The following is an 18,933-nucleotide window of genomic DNA, read 5'->3' as shown; positions in this document are numbered from 1 at the left end:
ATATGTGCCTGCGTGCGTGTGTGTTGTTTTATGATTGTCAAAAGTTGTAGATATTTTTATATAAAATTTGTCCAACAGATTCACTTCTGTCTTGTTTTTGTCAGTTTGTCCCACAGCAACCTTTGCGAATTTGAAAGCAGTGTTGTGATTGGTCAGTGGGAGGTCCTTTGGAGCAAACAACCAGCCCAAAAACGAGCGCGCGGCCATGTTGAATTGCCGAGATTGTGAAAGAAGAGACAAAAGAGTGACAACTCGGTGGATTTCTCGAAATAGCGAGTATTTACCAAACTTAATTAAACTGTCGATATAACTTTAAGCAACCATACAACGGTCAAGACTTTGAGTGGATGTAGCATCTTCCTCCGACTGGGTAAAGAGTAATTTCTCAAGCATATTGATTAACAGTACTTTACCGTTGATGTTAACACATACTGGCTAAGCTAACATTAGCATGCTAACTTAGACGTTTGATCAGGTTGAATAAAAGTGTTGAAGTAACGTACGAACGGAGAAGATCCAGACAGGTTAGGTTTGTGCACATCGTTTCCCGATGAACTGTTTGCAGGGTCCCATTCACCAACAGGAGCAAGACTTAACGTTAACATTAGCTTGTTAGCTGGACGATCAAAACCACGCTGCTATGCACAAAGTTTTAACGCTGGCGTACAGGCGTGCTAATTAACTTCTTTCAAGCTAACTTTGCTGTCCATCAGGGACAAAACGTGTTTATGAAAGAAGAACCCCTGGACAATACCCTGATAGTTTGTATTTTGTTCAAGGTTAAAAGTCCATTGGCTAATTAGCTTACTTTGAACATAAATTGGTCTATCAGTTGATTTTATGTTAGCTTGCAACTGTTATTACATTAGCATTAGGTTAGCACGTACCAATAGTATCATAACAAAGCCGCACTCGCAGAGTTGTTGATTCCCATTTCATAAAACAATTAAGCTGTTGGCTCCAATTGTTATCGCGGTCTAGCAGCTGTTGTTAATGACATTGACGGTTTTGCTAAACGTGGCCTTGTTCCTGCTTATCAAACTTATCCATTGCTAATGCACACACATAACACGTATGTTATTGATCTTAGGAGCCTTTGAGTAATGTTAATTTGGGTTGCTCACTGTTCAATGTGCTGCCATTTTATTTTTTTGGCTCAGTTGTTGATGATCAAAAATAACCACCCACGATTGTTTGTCTGGCAGGTAACCTGGATATTTTGTTGATAGGCAATTCCCGAAGCACTTTGCAGACTGCCATCTCAACTTTTGCTGCAGAAGTAAAGGAAACTGGATCAAGATAACCAGACATTTAAAGTGCACTGCCCATGTTAAAGAAAAAATTGCTGGAGTGACTTTTTTGAGCCATTATTAAGCCCCAGCAAATCTGTTTAATGACTTGTGTCAAAGAAACAAATCATAAGAGTAGTCTGAGACGTGACCAAGCAGATCATATTTTGCTACTTGCCATTTTGAATGTATAAACATAGCACTTGGACTTAAAAAGCCAAGATACTTGAAGAACACAAAGATAATTCTGGATCATTACAGCAAGGACAAGAGTACTTTGACACACATTTTTGAAAGAAAAACAATAGGTGGTTTGTTTTGGTCACATTTGATTTATTTATTCATATGAATGTTATTTCTCCCTTTTTTGGAGAGTTGTCTTGTAAATAGACAGAATTCATACACAGACCTCTTATTTTCAAGAGGTCTGAATGTCAGATTGTGCACACAATACATTCTTTAAAAAGGAAAGATTCGAGGAAAAAAATATTTTTTCAGCTTTTAGTGTTTTGTTTTGTTTTTTATAATTTTTTTTTTACACGGGTGCATTAAGCAAAACAGATCAGTGAAAAAGAGGCAAATATAAATATAACAGTCTGAGAAAAATTGCCACTTAAGGTATTGAACTCATGGCTACAACAAGAACGGCAAACCCAGCAACAATGATTGGATTGAACAAACCAGCAAATGGGCAGCTCAGAGGACAGACCAAGCCAGTTGGACAACAGTCGGTACTCCCTGCAACTGCCCAACAGCCCGGTGCCCCCCAGAAATGGACCAGTATTCCTCAGAGCAGTGGGGGCATCAAGTAAGATACTGGCTCCATATATTCTCTAACTTCTGCATTGAAAGAAATGTTTTTGTATCAGTTGATCACCTTGGGGTACAAGAATCTGTAAAATATAAATATGAATGTAATTCCTTCCCAGAAAACAAAGCTTCTAATAGTGATTTCTTACACAATAATGTTGACCACAAATCTGTGTTAACAACAGTAAAAGAAAACGAGTTATGCCTAGTACTTTGTGAAGGAAAATCCTTTTTCTGGCCAGCATCCCAGTCTCAGCGAGTAATATACATGGAAATAGATTTTGGGTTGAAAAAAACATGAGTTTGAGGTTCAATATATTTCAGAGCCCTCCTTTTGTGTGTGTGTGTTAGTTAGTTAGACCTGAATTAATGCAAATTCTTACAATTTACAAAGGTTTGGTGATGACTGGAAGAAGTGCCTGGAGCTTCCGCCAAAAGATAACAGGATGAAAACTTCGGTAAGGTAACTATTAGTTATAGCAGACTTTATTCAGATTCACTGATAACTCTGAGAATGTAGATGTTTCAGACAAACTGAATGTGTGTTTGCTTCTAATGCTGTCACATCAACCTCTGTATCCTATTAAACGGTAATTTCATATGTTTCTGCTCTGGTCTCCCAGGATGTCACATCAACTAAGGGAAATGAATTTGAAGACTACTGCCTAAAGCGGGAACTTCTAATGGGAATCTTTGAAATGGGATGGGAGAAACCCTCCCCTATCCAGGTAAATAAAGCTATTAGAACTAGGCCCTCTTGTTTATGTGAAGTGTTGATTAAGAATTATTTTGTTAACCACCTTGAGGCTGCCTTAAAATTTACCCAGAATCAGAAATATAAAATTAACTGAATAACTGCACTCACTAAAACCCAGAACAGTGCTTTTGTTATTTCAGTTCATGTTTCAAATTTGAGAAGGTTCCAGATTTCACTCAACAAAATTATCCAGTTATTCGCTTTAGGCATCTTCATTAGACATCATCCTCCTCTCTGAAGAGATTTGACTATACCACCCCACTATATCTGAACAACAGATTGCAGAATTTTTATGTGGGGGTATTATTTCAGTTATAGATGCTCTTCTCTGTAGTATGTACTGTTATATTGTGGTGTGACGTTGCAACCTTATTCTGGATTCTAAAGGGTCAGGAATAGGGTAATCTTTTGCATGTTGTTCTTCATGATTGTTTGCCTTATTTCCAAAAAAGTCTGTCATGTCCAATGAGCCTTACCCATTGTACTGATTGGAATTGACTGTCTGCCACAAGGAGGAAAGCATCCCCATCGCTCTGTCAGGCAGAGATATTTTGGCTCGGGCCAAGAATGGCACAGGAAAAAGTGGAGCCTACCTCATCCCTCTTCTGGAGAGGATAGACCTGAAGAAGGATCACATCCAGGGTGAGTTTCTACTGCCTCTGTCTGATAATTTGAAACAGTTGCAATGTGACAGATATACATCTATGAAGGCCTCGACTTTGAGGGTTGTATTATTATAAAGTTATAGTGAAGTTTTAGAGTAAATATGTAATGTTTAAACAAACAATAAACCCAATTTCAAACAGATGCAGAATTTGAAGGAAAGCCTTGATTTGCCCCCATAGTCATCAAAGTAAATATTGGACCCATTTTTCACATGCTACATATTTTCTGAACATTCTGACACTAAAATGACATTTTTCAGACAGACCAATCAGGAGAAAATTAACTTTGATTGAGACCTGTCTCTGTCTCAACCACACACTCTCGAGAGATCTGGCAACATCTGTTCTGCCAGTCTGGTTTCACTGCAGTGCTGCCTACGTTGCTTTCCAACCGGATAAACAATCTAAATCTAATGCAATCTGAACCATGAATTCAAAGCTGAAATAAAACAGTTTCTTTGCTCAATAATACTATTATCTTTATTATTATTTAACTGGGGAGTCGACCACTCTCACTTAAGAGACTGGAAGTGTATACCATTTCATACCATTGGCACTGCCTGTAATGCGTTATCGTTGTTATAGAGTATCTTTGACTACAGCATGTTTGACACAGAGATTTAAAAAATGTTATTTATTTATTTTGGTCCACAATCTCTGGAGCATATGGACAAGTCCATGATCACTGCACTATTCTATCCCATACGTATTTCTTGCTGCTGTTGGTGAACAGGGTTTCTGAATACATGTGTCTATCTGTGTGTATGTATATCTATGTATAGATATATATCTGTGTATAGATATATCTATCTCTCTATCTACTTTTTGTGAGCATCACTTTATTTAATTTTCTCCATCAACCCTTGCATTTCATCAGCCCTTCCCATTTGTGTCTCAATCCAGCCATAGTAATGGTGCCAACAAGAGAGTTGGCCCTGCAAATGAGCCAGATCAGCATTCAGCTCAGCAAGCACCTAGGAGGGATCAAGATCATGGCTACCACAGGTGGCACCAACTTGAGGGATGACATCATGCGTCTTGATGAGACAGGTACTTGTGCTGTTAATATTCAAGATAATGAAAAGCGATGTTTCCATAAAGAAGACTGGGCAGTAGCTTCTAGGAAAGAATTACTTATCTACAGTGTTTCATGGTATGTTTTTATCTCGTCACTCTGAAGTCATGACTCGTGCACATCAGGCCAATGCCAGCCTTGCTTTTTGTTTTTCTGCTCAAAATGCTGCTGAATGACAAACACTTCTGTTGACCTCAGTTTAGCAATGTGCAGCTCTTCTCAGTGGAACGTGTTGTGATGTGCTGTTTGTGCCTCCTCCTCCTCTCCGAATAGTACATGTAGTGATTGCTACACCAGGCAGGATACTAGACCTGATGAAGAAGGGTGTGGCAAAAATGGATAAAGCCCAAACGATGGTGATGGATGAGGTGGGTTTGGCTCTTAATTTCTAAATTCCTTTTTCAATATTGTTGACTGTTTTTATGAACAGGCTTTCTTTAAATATCTCTTTATTCAGGCAGATAAACTGCTGTCCCAGGACTTTGTGGTCCTGATTGAAGAAATTATCAGTTTCTTACCGAAGGATCGTCAGATCCTGCTTTACTCTGCCACTTTCCCCATCAGTGTGCAAACATTCATGGTGAGAACTCAAACAGCAATTTGTCTGAAGAGGTAAAACATTTAAAATCTTGTTTGCACTTCATAATACATTATGACTGTCTTGTCTAGAGCAAGCACCTGCAGAAGCCTTATGAGATCAACCTGATGGAGGAATTGACATTGAAGGGCATTACTCAGTACTATGCCTACGTGACTGAAAGACAGAAGGTCCACTGTCTGAACACACTCTTTTCTAGGGTGAGTGATCAGTTTTACACAAAATTTACTACATTATCATATGTATATTGTGATCCAGGATTTTATCCATATTCCAACTCCTACTTGCAAAACATCTTGGCAACAAACTTTTGTTTACCTATAAGGTATTTGATTCCTCCTCTGTAGTGTGCAGTTTTGTTCCATCAATTTAAGGGAGTGACTCTCATATTAGGGCAAAGATTTACATAAGAACTAGAATTTGATTTAAAAATTAAATAGACAACAGGATAAGAATAAAAGGAAAGCCATATACATACAGGCAAAGAACCAATGAACTGCATGCAGCTCATAAGCTGCTGTTTGGCCACCTTAGTATAAAATTGTAGCTTTGGATAGGATACCCGAGACGGAGTGTAAAGAATTTACAAGGCTATTCCTTCACTGATCAATAATCATAAATCTATACTTTTCTATTACAGCTGCAGATCAATCAGTCTATTATCTTCTGTAACTCCACCCAGAGGGTTGAGCTTCTGGCCAAGAAAATCACCCAGCTGGGCTATTCGTGCTTCTACATTCATGCAAAGATGATGCAGGAATACAGGAACCGTGTGTTCCATGACTTCAGGAATGGATTGTGCAGAAACCTGGTCTGCACAGGTAGGTGAAGCAAGTTCTGCATTTTTAAAATATAAAGTGGAAATTTAAATGCTTAATGGTCAGCAGGTTGACTAATATACATATTTTCTTGTAGACCTATTCACCCGGGGCATTGACATCCAGGCAGTAAATGTGGTCATCAATTTTGACTTCCCCAAAAGTGCAGAGACCTATCTGCACCGCATTGGCAGATCAGGTGAAGATTAATCTATTTCTAAACTACTTCCACTTTCAGAATCTGGCACACCCAGGTTCACATCATGACACTACTACTACTAACAGTATATAATAGTACTGATACACTACATCTCTTCTCTCAGGGCGTTTTGGTCACCTGGGTCTGGCCATCAATCTGATAACTTCAGATGACCGCTACAACCTGAAGAATATTGAGGATCAACTGGTTACTGACATTAAGCCCATCCCCAGCAGCATTGACAAGAGCCTGTATGTGGCAGAGTTTCACTCAGTTGACCCAGATGATGATGATGGCGGCAACAACAGAAACGAGGAACTGGGAGCAGCCTAAATGGTCAGTTCTTGGAGCAGCTCAAAAACCAGCCATGACTGAAAATAAACAGTTAAGATTAAGTGTTTTTGTAAAACCACTTAAACAAGTTTTATTGTTGGTCACTGATCAACTGCTCTAGAGTAGGGGGTTTCTCTGCTGTTAACACCTTATCTACGCAGTGACATTTCAGGTGCATTTTGTCTGACACCAAAAAAGTATTGCGCGTTGATGCTCACTGCCTCACTTGTGGAAGGGGCAAGTTGTAGTTATTTACTGGTGGCCTTATGGTCATGAGCTTACTTGAACATTCACTAGTAATGAATAGGTTAAAAGGACATTATTTGGTAAATAGGTGAATAATTGCAAAGATAAAATCTGAGCGAAACTTAATTTCCATATTCTGATTCAGATTGAGTTTGTGTGTATATGAATTTGAGCATTTTGGTGTACATTAAATTAGTACCCGGTGTATTCATAACGCTGGAAACATCCAAGCACTCTAGCTTGAAGGAGAGCAAATACTAGCAACCTTGCTAATGGATAATATCCGCTTTCATCAAGAAGATTAACTGAAGTTTTACAGGATTTAAAGGTGAAGGGTTGAGGGTTGTCCTCCTCAGACTGCACAACAGCAGTCAACATAGATTTGGACAGAGCTGATCAGCACACAGAGCCAGCTGTCTGCTCTGCAGGTTTGCTAAAGCTGCGACTCATTCACATGGTTTTATCAGAAATTCTAACTTGTGTGGTTTGTTTTTCAGGTGAAACATGATGGCTGGCATTCAACACACAATATTGGCGACACATCACACAAGATTCCAAGTGAAGATTTCTATTCCCCACTTTGCCACCAAAATGGTCTATTTTAGATTTATTTTCATTTCCATTTTGAGTTTACAGCAATCCCCAGGTCGGTCTATTCATATACTAGTAAAGTGTTATCTCCCCCACTGAAAACTGCCACTTTAATCAGTTTAACTTTCTGCCACACTGCCAGAGATGGTCACCGTACATGTGATTTGGGCTGTTGGTTAAGTTTGCCGTTGAACTCAGCCACTCTCGACAATAGATGGAAGTTGTTGTGTTAAAGGTTTTTTTTTTCTTTTCTACTTTACTGTAAGAATGAAAATGTGAAACCAAAGATAGACTTGGAGGATAAATCCCAGCTCACATATTTGCTGTGTAGATGAACTACATATGCAAATGTTTACATCCTGCTGACATGTCTTTTGAGCAGATGATTTAAAGGAAACTTGCCCTGTTTTCTTTAAAAGAGAAAAAAAATCTACACTCAGGTAGATAAACCTTTTTTTGTACTGGATTGGACCTCTCTCCCACCTTTTCCCCAGAACTGGAGGTGCCGGAAACATACCTTAGAGCCTGGTTCATGTTGCCATGATAGCTTTATGCAGTTGCTGCAGATTTGTCAAATGGATTTTGTATTTAACCTCATCTCAAAGGTGCTCTGTTGGATTCAAATCTGGTGACTGTGGAGAACACTGGAGGAGAGTCATTCTCATGTTTGAGATGACGTGTATTCTGTGATGTGGCATGGTATCCTGCAAAGAAATAGCCATTAGAAGATGGGTAGACTGTGGCTGCACATAGTCAGCAACAATACTCAAGAAGGCTTTAGCATTTAAGCGATGCTCAGATAGTATCAAGTGTGCCAAAAAGGTATTCACATCATTACACTGCCACCACCACCCGTTCCAAATGTTGGTGGATTCATGTTGTTTACACCCAATTCTGACACCACCTATTCTAATCATCTGCTGTGCAGTTTTGGTGAGCCTGTCTCCTCTCGCCTCAGTTTTCTTTACATACCTCTGCTGTAAACACGTGGTTATGTGCTAGTGTCACCTTCCTGTCAGCTTGAACCAGGCTGGCCATTCTCCTTAGCTCTCTCACTAACAAGGCCCTCACAACTGCCACTCATGGACTTGTGTGTGAAATCCCAGGAGACTAGCACCACCAATCATTCCACAGTGAAAATCAATCGGATCACATTTCTTCCCCATTCTGACGTTTGGTCTGAACCGTTCACATTACCGAGTAGGTATACCTAATAATATGCCCACTAAGTGTAGTTATTTTTGTAGCTTTGGCCATAATTCCTGTTAGTATATAAAAAAACATTTTGTCTACCAATTTTATTGCCAAGATTTGGAGATGCAATTGTAAAATAAGGTGGATTTTACACACATCCATAGTTTAACCAAATTAACATCTTTCAAAAGGGAACCAAAGTTCGAAGAGTAGACAAAGAATTGCATAAGTACGAATATAGACGACTTCAGAAACCAACATGACCACAATGTTTAAAAAGAGGGCTGCTGTGGTGCTCCAGCACAGAGCACCTGAAACAGTGTTGCTGATAATGAACTTGCTATTTTTTTTTTTTTAAATTAGTTTAAGTGTTTTCTGCAGAAATAAGATATTTAAAGATAACAGTGTAATGTCAGTGACACTGGAGAGCATTTTGTCAAAACACAGATCCAATGACAACACGTCAGTATTGTGAAATTTCTTTCATCCCTTTAAAGCCATCGCACCAGGCAGCATTTTCTCAGGTCTTGAGGTTATCAGTAATTAACATGACAGGATGAGACGGGCCTTAGTTAACATTATGTTGAAACCAGCCAACTTGTTCTGTCATCTTAATGTAGTTTCTGTGTCTCATCTTCCCTCTAAAGTGCCTTAGTCTAACATCAAACCTCAAACCTACTTTGCCCAGGCCCTTGTCACAACTTTTGTATTGTAAGTAAAATGGCACACAATCATTAGTTAATCCGTTTTGAAAGCACAGTTAGTCTGAAAGGATTTGCACTTTTTCCTTATTTGTAACATGCATTTGTCTTTTTATAACAAATTTGTAAATATGACCAGCTAGAACTGCTCTTGTTGTGTGAATGTATTACAGCCTTGGACTTCTTGACTTCAGCACAATGTCACAAAAGATGTGTATCTCAAATTTAAAACCTTGACACTGTGAAATTTCCAGTCTACTTTTTATTTTTATTTTTTATTGTTTCTGTGGCTGATCAATACATTACTGCAAAGCACCAGTAGGGCAGGGACCATTATCTGTGTGCCATCTTCTAAAGTTCTTCATGCCTGACTCTGGGTGCCCTTTTATTATGATAGATTTTGGTCCCCCAATTATTTAGCCTCAGTGCAGGCAACACTTGAATCAATACATGCCATGTGATAGAAACAAAATAAGGACATTTTCTGAGTGGGTTTGTAACCTGAGATCATTTTGTTCTGTCATAGCATTATGGAGAAAGAAATACCTTCATGACTTGATGACCAGATTCTTTAAGCAGAAAGACAGACAGGCAAGAATTTTCTGTTAAGTGTGTCAATGCAAGCCTCCCAAACGAATTAAAGTCCAACTGCCTAACTCTACCTTTTTGGTTGATGTTTTTTTTTTTTTTTTTTTTTTATTTGTGTACACTTAGTGACTGAATGTTTTTGTAAATGATTTAATTATTCTCATGCATTGAGGCAGCCAGTAGCCTGTTTGAGAAAGCAGGGTACTAGCCAGTGCAAAATCCACAAGAGCCCTTTTTAGTTAAGCTCATGTGTCAGGTTTGGGAGTGGTGAAGGTTGTCCCACATAGTTCTTATCCAGCTAACTTCTTGTCATTGCTTGGTTAGACAGGACATAGTTTGAAACCACAGATCTTGCAGTTCTTATTTGCAGGAAATGTAATATTGCATTTTATGATTTATACCATTTGTCAAATATAATTAGTGTCTCCCTGGCCATTCGCACCTTTTAAAAAGAGCCACAGAAATTCACATGCATACTGAGGTTTATTTATATAAAATATGGCGGTATACGTAAATCATTTTGTAAATGGAATCGCACGCTACCACCTCCCAAACAGGTGTACCCTTGGAATGTCATTCAGTAGGAGATTGAATGAAACGAATGTTAAGCGAATGAACCCCGTGAAACGTCATCAGGAGGGGGCTGTCCCAGCTGTGATTTCAGCCAATGGCGGTGGAAGTGAGATGTGCATTAGCCAATTCATGATGGAGTTAAAGGAAATAGGCGGGCACTTGTCAACTACGGTCACGACGTTGTCGTGAACTTTGCCGGTGTTGAACTACCCCTGGACCCAAACCGTCAGTGTGAGTAGCGCAGCCATAAAATTGCACGATTAATTTTGTAAGAATAGCGTAGTTGATAGAGTCAATTTGCCATTAATCGTATTCTTAATTACCGTGATTACCATATTAAGACGAACAGATCTCGTGGTCGACTCCACATGGCTACCTAGCCTCCCAGCTAACTAACCAACCAACCAACCCTGCTAGCTTGCATTACCCTTTACATGTTATGTACTGCTGCTAGCGCATAGTTGCTGCTGGCTTATCTCCAAATGTGGCCTCTGTAGCAAATCATAAGTTGCAGTTCGATATTGATTGTGGTTACCAGGTTGTATTGTGATTTATTATAGATGTCGATAGTCTGACTAACCCGGGCCTTAGCTACAACCAACCTGCTACACTGTTGCTGCCAGGACAGTAGAACAGATCAGTCACTGTAGCTAGCCAAGTTAATGGTAGCTGAATGCATGTAAGTGAGCTGACTGAGCCCAAGTGCATTGGATATACTGTGTGAAGAGTTTGTAATTGTGTGCTAAGCATAATACTAATGTGTCTATATCAAACCTGGCAAGTCATGCAAGCCAATGTGTGTTAAATGACACTACCAATTTGACTCGCTCCTTGTCAAGGATTAAGATAAGATAGAACTTTATTTATCCCGAGGGAAATTGTTGTGCAGCACTTGCAGTACAAAGTAGGAAAGAGTGGAAATATAGACTGCAAAAATATAAAATATCAATAAATAGATATCTAAATATACACAATGCCAAAAATATAAACAAGGTTAACTGTAAGATTGCTTCTCAGTGAGTCACTAGCCTGCAGCTGTTTGATTAAATTACATTGATAAAATTAATAAATTAGATAAATTATTCATCCACTGTCTATTGCTTTTCCAGTCTGTTACAGTCTCAGAGTATGGGCAGTGTGTTGGCTGCCGCCTCCCCCAGTTCTGCCCCAGCTGCGGCTGGAGGTAGCCAAGGGGTCCCAGGGTTGGTGTCGGTCCCTCCAGGGTTTACCATGCCCTCAGTGTCTTCCGTCCCTTCAACATCTGGATCTGACCAGCAGACAGCAGATGCAGATTCCACACTCCCAAACCCAGGCACATATGAGGAGTGCCATCGCAAATGTAAAGGTTAGAAAATCATCTGTTAAATTACTGGATGCACATCTCACACAATTCATGACTGATTTAGTTTATTCTTCACATTTGTTCAACTTTTAAGTAATAATCATGATATTGTAATAACAGTATCATTATTGTCATTGGCATGGGTTTAAATAATTGTCTGATGTTGAATTACATGGATCTTTTTTTTGCGGTTTTCTGTTTTTAGAGGTGTTTCCTCTGCAGATGGAAGGGGTGCGGTTAGTGGTCAACAAGGGCCTGAGTAACCACTTCCAGGTCAGCCATACTGTTACCCTCAGTACCCTAAGCGATTCTGGTTATCGATTTGGTTCCACCTACGTAGGCACTAAACAGACTGGACCAGCAGAGGTAATGATCATTTTCCCATCATTCATTTTCCCATTTTCCCATTACTTCACCGATCTGCTAAAATTAACCAGATATTGAACTTTTGTTTGTATATCTTCCTGGTCATGGCAGAATTCTGAATATTGTCTCATGTATTTGTTTAGATGCTTGTTTGCTCCCTGAATGGGGAAAAAATAAAAAATAAATCAGTTCCCTCTATTTGCACGGCCAACTGGTCACAAGGTTTGACTCATAAATGAAGGCTGTGTTCATTTATGATTTAAAACTGCATTTTCCCAGGCCTTGGTATTCATTTTTTGGAAAGTAAAATTGCTTTCTTTATGTTGTCTTACCTTTTGGAAATGAGTATCAAAAGAGGACAGGAGAGAAGGAAGGAAGGCAAGTGTGTTTGCCATTCCACAGTTATAAAAATATATTTATATGACTGTATGTGGAAGCAAACTGCAGGAACCTGCATACATAGGAAAAGGAAAAATGTCATGGTCATAATATTAAGCCTTTTATTGGTTACAGTTAGTTCAGCTAGATGATTTTTGTAATGACTTGTTTTGTCTTCATCAGGGTTTAAAACTGAAAAACATGCTTTGGTTTGACTTTTTTTTTTGCTTTGCCCACAAGGAGCACACAAGCAACTGATAAATACAGCTTAACAACATTTACACTGATACTCAGGTAGCTATACAGCCCAAGGCTCTAACATTGCTCTAGGCTACCTTTTAATACAGATGGAAAGGTTTCAAATGTTATCCACATGACTTGGGAGCTGACAAAAGTGTTTTTTGTTCCCCTTAGTCATTCCCAGTCCTGGTTGGAGATATGGACAATACTGGTAGTCTGAATGCCCAGATCATCCACCAGCTCACGACTGCTGTGCGCTCCAAAATAGCCATCCAGGTATGTAGAATTGTAGAGGGAACAGCCATTCAATTGTTGTCTTTTAGTGTCATTCCAGTCTCAGAAATGTTATTCTACTTTTTGTGTGTTGCAGACTCAGCAGCATAAGTTTGTGAATTGGCAGTGTGACCTGGAGTATCGTGGTGAAGACTTCACCTCTGCTATGACGCTCGGAAATCCAGACATACTTGTTGGATCTGGTATGATTATTTTCACAAAAGTAGTGGAGGTTTTGTTGTATATGTTGGTAAAAAAATAACATTCAACTAACCATTAGTAACCACTATAACCATTGTTGACAGCTGGGTGATATGGTTGAAATAAATACTTAATAACAATATTAAGTAGGGATATCCGGATCAAGTTTTTTTTTTTTTTTACCCGTTCCGAGTCCACTAGAGTATTTGTTGATACTAAGTCCAATACGATACTTGTTAAGGCCTACCTCAATGTTGATAAAATATGTATCTGGCACATAGAAATAACAGCTGTAGTAAGACTAGGCGATATGGTTATGTCTTATAAATATCTATTTTCAGGCTATTCCGCGTTATACAATATATATCTCGATATACACAATGTAAATTGTCAAATAGTGCAAACATAAGATAATCTTGTAGAATATGATGCATTGCTGTAGATTAAACTACCCAACAGTATATAACGCTGTTAAAAGTAGCTCAACCTTAAACATCTACTGCAGTAAAATGCAACAAAAACATGAATGCAGCAGTAATATCATATATAATAGTAAAACACTGACAGGGACCATTTTACTGCGCAATGAGTACTTGCAGAACTTTTACTTATAGTGGAGTATTTATACAGTAGGGATGGTATTAGTACTTTTGCTTAAGTAATGGACCTGAATACTTCTTCCACCTCTGGTTAGCACACCCACAGCCTAACTGCACCTGCGTAACCGGCCAAGCCTCCCCCTTTAAGGAAGGTGGCCTTGTGGGTAACCAGCGGTGTTGTTGTGAAAGTGAGCCTTTCCCTTACGTTACTTTAGACAGCCATAAAGTGTGTAGATGAGCTCAGGTTGCAGTAAAATAGTTACTGGACGGCTGTGTGTTGTTTTTGCTGCCACCGAAAATAAATAAAAAGTTTATGTAAAGTAACTATGGCGTCTTGTTGTACTCTTCACAGCAGAGTTGCTCCAGACTGTGAACAGCTAGATTGCGTTTTCTTCTTATTATTTTTTTTCCGCCACAGCGAAAAACAAATCACTCAAAGATAGCTGTTCACAGTCTGGACCAACTGCTGCGAAGAGCTTTTTATTTCTTTTTTATGCTAGCAAACACAACACACAGCCTTTCAATAACTATTATACTGCAACCTGAGCTTATCTACACACCTTATGACTGACTAAAGTAACGTAACTACCCCTCAGCGGCGACCAGCAGAAACACTGAAAACTCTAATATGACGATATGGTCATCTGCTATATTGCGCATTAATTAATATTGGGATATATTCAATATATCGCCCAGCCCTAAGCTGTAGCCGACTAAATCTGACACACCTTAGTTTTCACAAGCTACTTCATCCAAATACTGTAGGTCCTGGTTGAAAAATATTGAGTTTATAAGTTTAAGTTATTGATATAAATGAAAGTTTAATTGGAAGAATGCAACTCCTGAAATTGACGTGACGCGATCTGCTAGAGAGAAGACGTGTCACTCTGTTTGAGTTGTTGGAACTACAGAAACACTGCAGTCGTACAGTGGTGTTAGAGAGTGGAGGTTCTTTGCTCACAAACAATCTTTGGCTGAGAACAGACTCACTGAATTGACATTAATTAGTGACAGCTGATATGACCTGCCACAAGCAGCGTTTGTCATTTTATCCGTTGAAAGCGACGGTCGGTGCTGGCAAAAAATGAGAAGCGGCTACCTGAATGTTTTGTACACTGCTATTTGTTGCTAATAAGAGAAAAAAAGGAGAGATAACAGATTCGTTAGTGTCGAGTTGAGCAAATCTGTGTATTTTGCCAACCTGTGTGTCTGAACTTCACATTCACACACACTAATTTTCACTCTCATATGCAGGGAAATGCTTGCTATGTAAAGGATGGCTGCCCTGCAACACTAGCAGGCTGAGGTGGACAAAACACAGTAGCTGACTTTATTTTAAATATGCCATTAAAATATGCCTGGATTGGCTATTAATAAAAAAAAAAAAAAAATCTGCTATCAATATATATCACTACATGGGAAATGTATGCCATATTACATATATAATTTTCAAGTTGGTGTTTTTCGCAATAAGAGCTAACATAATTAGTTGGCAGAAAATGAATTGCAACTATTTTGATAACTGATTAATCATTTGTCATTTTTTAAGAAAAAATGCATAACTAGTTCCAACTTCACTTCTGAGGATTTGCTGTTTTTCTTTGTGTTTTATGATAATAAACTCAATGTCTTTGGACTTTAGAGTATTATTTGGACAAAATACACAGTTTTAAGGCATCACCTTGGGCTTTAGGAAATTGTCAGCATTTTTAACCATTTTCTGACATTTTATAGACCAAACAATTTATAGACCTAACTTTGATAAACGTTTTTCTACAAAACCTTTGTTTTTATTTACCAAAAGAATGGTAAATGGACTGTACTTGTATAGCACCTTTTGTAGTCTTCCAACCACTCAAAGCGCTTCACACTACATGTCACATCCACCCCATTCACAGCCAACTGCTCATCAGTCCAAAGAAACTAACTCATTCACACACACTCACACACAGCCCTCAGGTTTAGTATCTTGCCCAAGGACACTTTGATGCCGGGAAGCTGGGATCGAACCGCTGACCTTCCGATTAGTGGACGACCCGCTCTACCTCTAAGCCCCAGCTGCTCTAACTTTCCCTCTAAGCCACAGCTGCCCACATTTGAGAAGCCAAAGTTCTCAAATGTTAAATATTGTCTAAACCCAAGAAGACGTACAAGAACTATACCTAAATAAAATAGTCTAAATTTGGTAACATTTAGATTTTAAATCAGGAACTTTCTGATCAAAGAATATATTTTAACAATATTATGAATCTGGCCAGACGTTCAATGCCAATTGATTGGCCCAAGGTACTTAGCTGTTTTCAACACATTTCTGTTGTTACCAAGAAAATATTGAGGTTTAAAACCTCAATGGACAAGGATCAGAAAACAGCACTGTTGACAGATGTAGCACTCCATTTGACATCATCATCAAGAAGGGGGAGTGTGAAAAGCTGGACAAATACCAGGGGCTGAAGGAGGAATAAATAAAAAAAAAAGTGAAAACAAAAGTGCTAAAAGACCTGAGAGAGGGGAAGACACCCGTACTACAAGTTTGAATGAGAAGGGACTATACTGTGTATATAAAATAGAAGCTCTTTTACTACTTTCCCTCAGGCATTATGGTGGCCCACTATCTCCAGTCTATCACACCAGGACTGGCTCTGGGTGGTGAGCTAGTGTACCACAGAAGACCAGGGGAGGAAGGGGCTGTCACCTCCCTCTTGGGCAGGTACACAGGTAAAATCCACTCTGTGCTTATTGAACCGTGCACTGCAAGACTACTTGATACTTAAATCGTATTTTACTCAGTTAACTTTATAATTTTTAATATTTAGTTACCAGTTTCCAAAATGTTCATTCATTGTGGAAGTTACTTTTATTCATGTTTCTGTAGTGTGACCAGGTTTTACATAAAGTCATGTCTAATTTCCATCTCATTGTTTGTTTTATGTTATCTGTGTGATAGATGTTTAAATCTTTATTTTTCTCCTCAGGTGACAACTACGTAGCTACATTGACTTTGGGAGGAGCAGGAGCTCATGCTACATACTATCACAAAGCCAATGATCAGGTACCTAACAATAGTAAAAGTGTGTGGATGTATTTCTGTGTATTGGTTATAGTTTGTCTTCCAAAACTGTTCAATTGCAGCATTTTGGTTCAAATTCAAGGATGGGTTCACATTTTTTCAAGCCTGTCTGAAAACAATACTCGCATGCCCACATGTACATTGAAACAGTTTTTTGTCGCTGTAATTGTTCCCCTTGTCCATACTTGTGTTACTATCCCTCCACTCCACGGCCACTCTCTAGAGAAACACAAAGGGAATTTTGTACTAAAGATACCGTAAAATTGGAAGATACCCACTTAATATGCCTAACTAAGTCTGCTGAAGCTTCATTTTAGCTTCAGCTGAATTTTGGAATACATTTTTGCACTAAGGGGAGGCCTGTGGGTTTTTTCCACCTGCTTTTACACGGACAGGAGAAAAATAACACAGACAAAAAAAAAAATTTCCTTATGCATATTGGTATGTGAGTAGTGTTTTAAGAGACTCAGATTTTTTAACCTATCCTTTAACTTCTGTCTTCTAACACAGTTGCAGATAGGAGTTGAATTTGAAGCCAGCACAAGGATGCAAGACACCACAACATCCTTCGGTTACCAGTTGGACCTTCCCAAAGCGAACTTGCTCTTTAAAGGTAAATAGATACTGTATGAATACAACCATAGATGCATAAATTAAGCAGTGGTGGAAAGAAACTAAGTACATTCACTCCAGTACTGTACTGATGTACAATTTTGAGGTACTTTTACTTTACTTGAATAATTCCATGTTATGCTACCTTATACTTCTAGTCATCTACATTTCAGAGGAAAATTAAGTGACTATTCATTTGAACATTACAAAATAAATAGATTTTCTTCTTAAAAGATATTCATCCACTTTTTCACCTTTCCTTTCCGCAGGCACAGTTGACAGTAATTGGGTGGTTGGGGCAACCATTGAAAAGAAACTGGTGCCACTGCCTCTCACACTGGCCTTAGGAGCTTTCCTCAACCATCGCAAGAACAAGTTCCAGTGTGGCTTCGGTGTCACCATTGGCTAGAGGTGCGGAGGCTGCCTGGAGTCAACTCACAGGCCACAGCTTGGACTGGCACAGAGACACACAGGCACCTGGACTAAGACTTAAAAATTGGATTCAGAGACTCTCTTACAACTGTGATTTCTGGGGCAGACAGAGAGAAAAAAAAAGACAACTACCAAGGAGCCAGGACTGGCCAAGCCATGCCTACATTCTGTAGCACAAATGTCTTTCCTTTTTGGTGTATTGGATATACCCAGAGGCTAGAGAGATGTATATCAGAGGGCATCAGTGATGCATGAGAACATGTGGTGTGAAAAAAAGTAAGCGGTTAGAAATAATATATGGTGATCATGTATGGGTTGAAATAAATGTGATTACTTTTTGTAAAACTGGATGTTGTAGTTTTTTCCATTCCAGGAGTAACGGTGTATATAAACATAATTTAAAAATATGGAATATATAAAGCTGTAGGGATAATAGCTTTTGAAAAAAACAGGCAGAAAATGTCATTCCAAAATGTATTTAAAAAAAAAACACCAGTATAAGCATAGTAGAAAAACACTCGAGCTGCTGGTTGGACAGTACATACCCGCATAACATTTGGAGAGAAATGTAAGTCCTCAGATTCCCTGGGTTTGAAAGCAGTGCATGACTGCAACCTGAACTGGTCAAAGGCTGTCAGGGTGACTCCTTTAGCATTCAGGTCTACCATGAAAAGTGTTATAAAGATGAAAAGATAAATATTAGACAATTTAATGCAATTGATAGATGTGCTGCTTATAGTGTGTTGCATGACCTGTGATGTCACCCACTGATTTTCATGCTGCTTTCAACTTCCACAACTTTCACTTCTCATACACAATTCTCATAAACATATTGGGATCTCTCTCTCCTTTTTGACTGTTAATAGATTCAAACCTTCAACTATTTCAGGTTTAATTCACAAGTCAAAACTACCTCTGTTTCTCTCTCTCTCACACACACACACACACACACACACACACACACACACTTAACTTCACCTTCA

General features: G+C 38.8%; 2 protein-coding genes across 4 annotated transcripts; both read left to right on the top strand.

Annotated features, from left to right (window-relative positions):
* Positions 1-203: 203 nt before the first annotated feature.
* Positions 204-9,937, top strand: ddx61 (DEAD (Asp-Glu-Ala-Asp) box helicase 61). 2 transcript variants are annotated; one of them, XM_044208755.1, is made up of 13 exons: positions 204-370; positions 1,206-2,097; positions 2,494-2,557; positions 2,723-2,827; positions 3,369-3,498; positions 4,425-4,571; positions 4,870-4,964; positions 5,054-5,176; positions 5,266-5,394; positions 5,835-6,015; positions 6,110-6,211; positions 6,336-6,547; positions 7,288-9,937. In XM_044208755.1, the coding sequence occupies exons 2-12, from the start codon at positions 1,919-1,921 to the stop codon at positions 6,542-6,544; spliced, it is 1,464 nt and encodes a 487-aa protein (XP_044064690.1). In that variant the 5' UTR covers positions 204-370; positions 1,206-1,918; the 3' UTR covers positions 6,545-6,547; positions 7,288-9,937. The 2 variants fall into 2 exon arrangements, with proteins under 2 accessions (XP_044064690.1, XP_044064691.1); XM_044208756.1 differs by lacking the exon at positions 6,336-6,547.
* A 582-nt stretch (positions 9,938-10,519) lies between these two features.
* On the top strand, positions 10,520-18,295 carry tomm40 (translocase of outer mitochondrial membrane 40 homolog (yeast)). 2 transcript variants are annotated; one of them, XM_044208758.1, is made up of 9 exons: positions 10,520-10,668; positions 11,547-11,782; positions 11,985-12,145; positions 12,938-13,039; positions 13,134-13,239; positions 16,432-16,554; positions 16,812-16,888; positions 17,417-17,519; positions 17,788-18,295. In XM_044208758.1, exons 2-9 carry the CDS (start codon positions 11,566-11,568, stop codon positions 17,925-17,927), a joined length of 1,029 nt encoding a protein of 342 aa, XP_044064693.1. In that variant the 5' UTR covers positions 10,520-10,668; positions 11,547-11,565; the 3' UTR covers positions 17,928-18,295. The 2 variants fall into 2 exon arrangements, with proteins under 2 accessions (XP_044064693.1, XP_044064692.1); XM_044208757.1 differs by lacking the exon at positions 10,520-10,668 and adding an exon at positions 11,085-11,116.
* Positions 18,296-18,933: the final 638 nt, after the last annotated feature.

This window comes from Siniperca chuatsi, linkage group LG9 (genome assembly GCF_020085105.1).
Source record: "Siniperca chuatsi isolate FFG_IHB_CAS linkage group LG9, ASM2008510v1, whole genome shotgun sequence".
Lineage (NCBI taxonomy): Eukaryota > Metazoa > Chordata > Actinopteri > Centrarchiformes > Sinipercidae > Siniperca > Siniperca chuatsi.
Note: the sequence above shows the minus strand (reverse complement) of the source record. Positions and strands in the feature narration are given on the sequence as shown.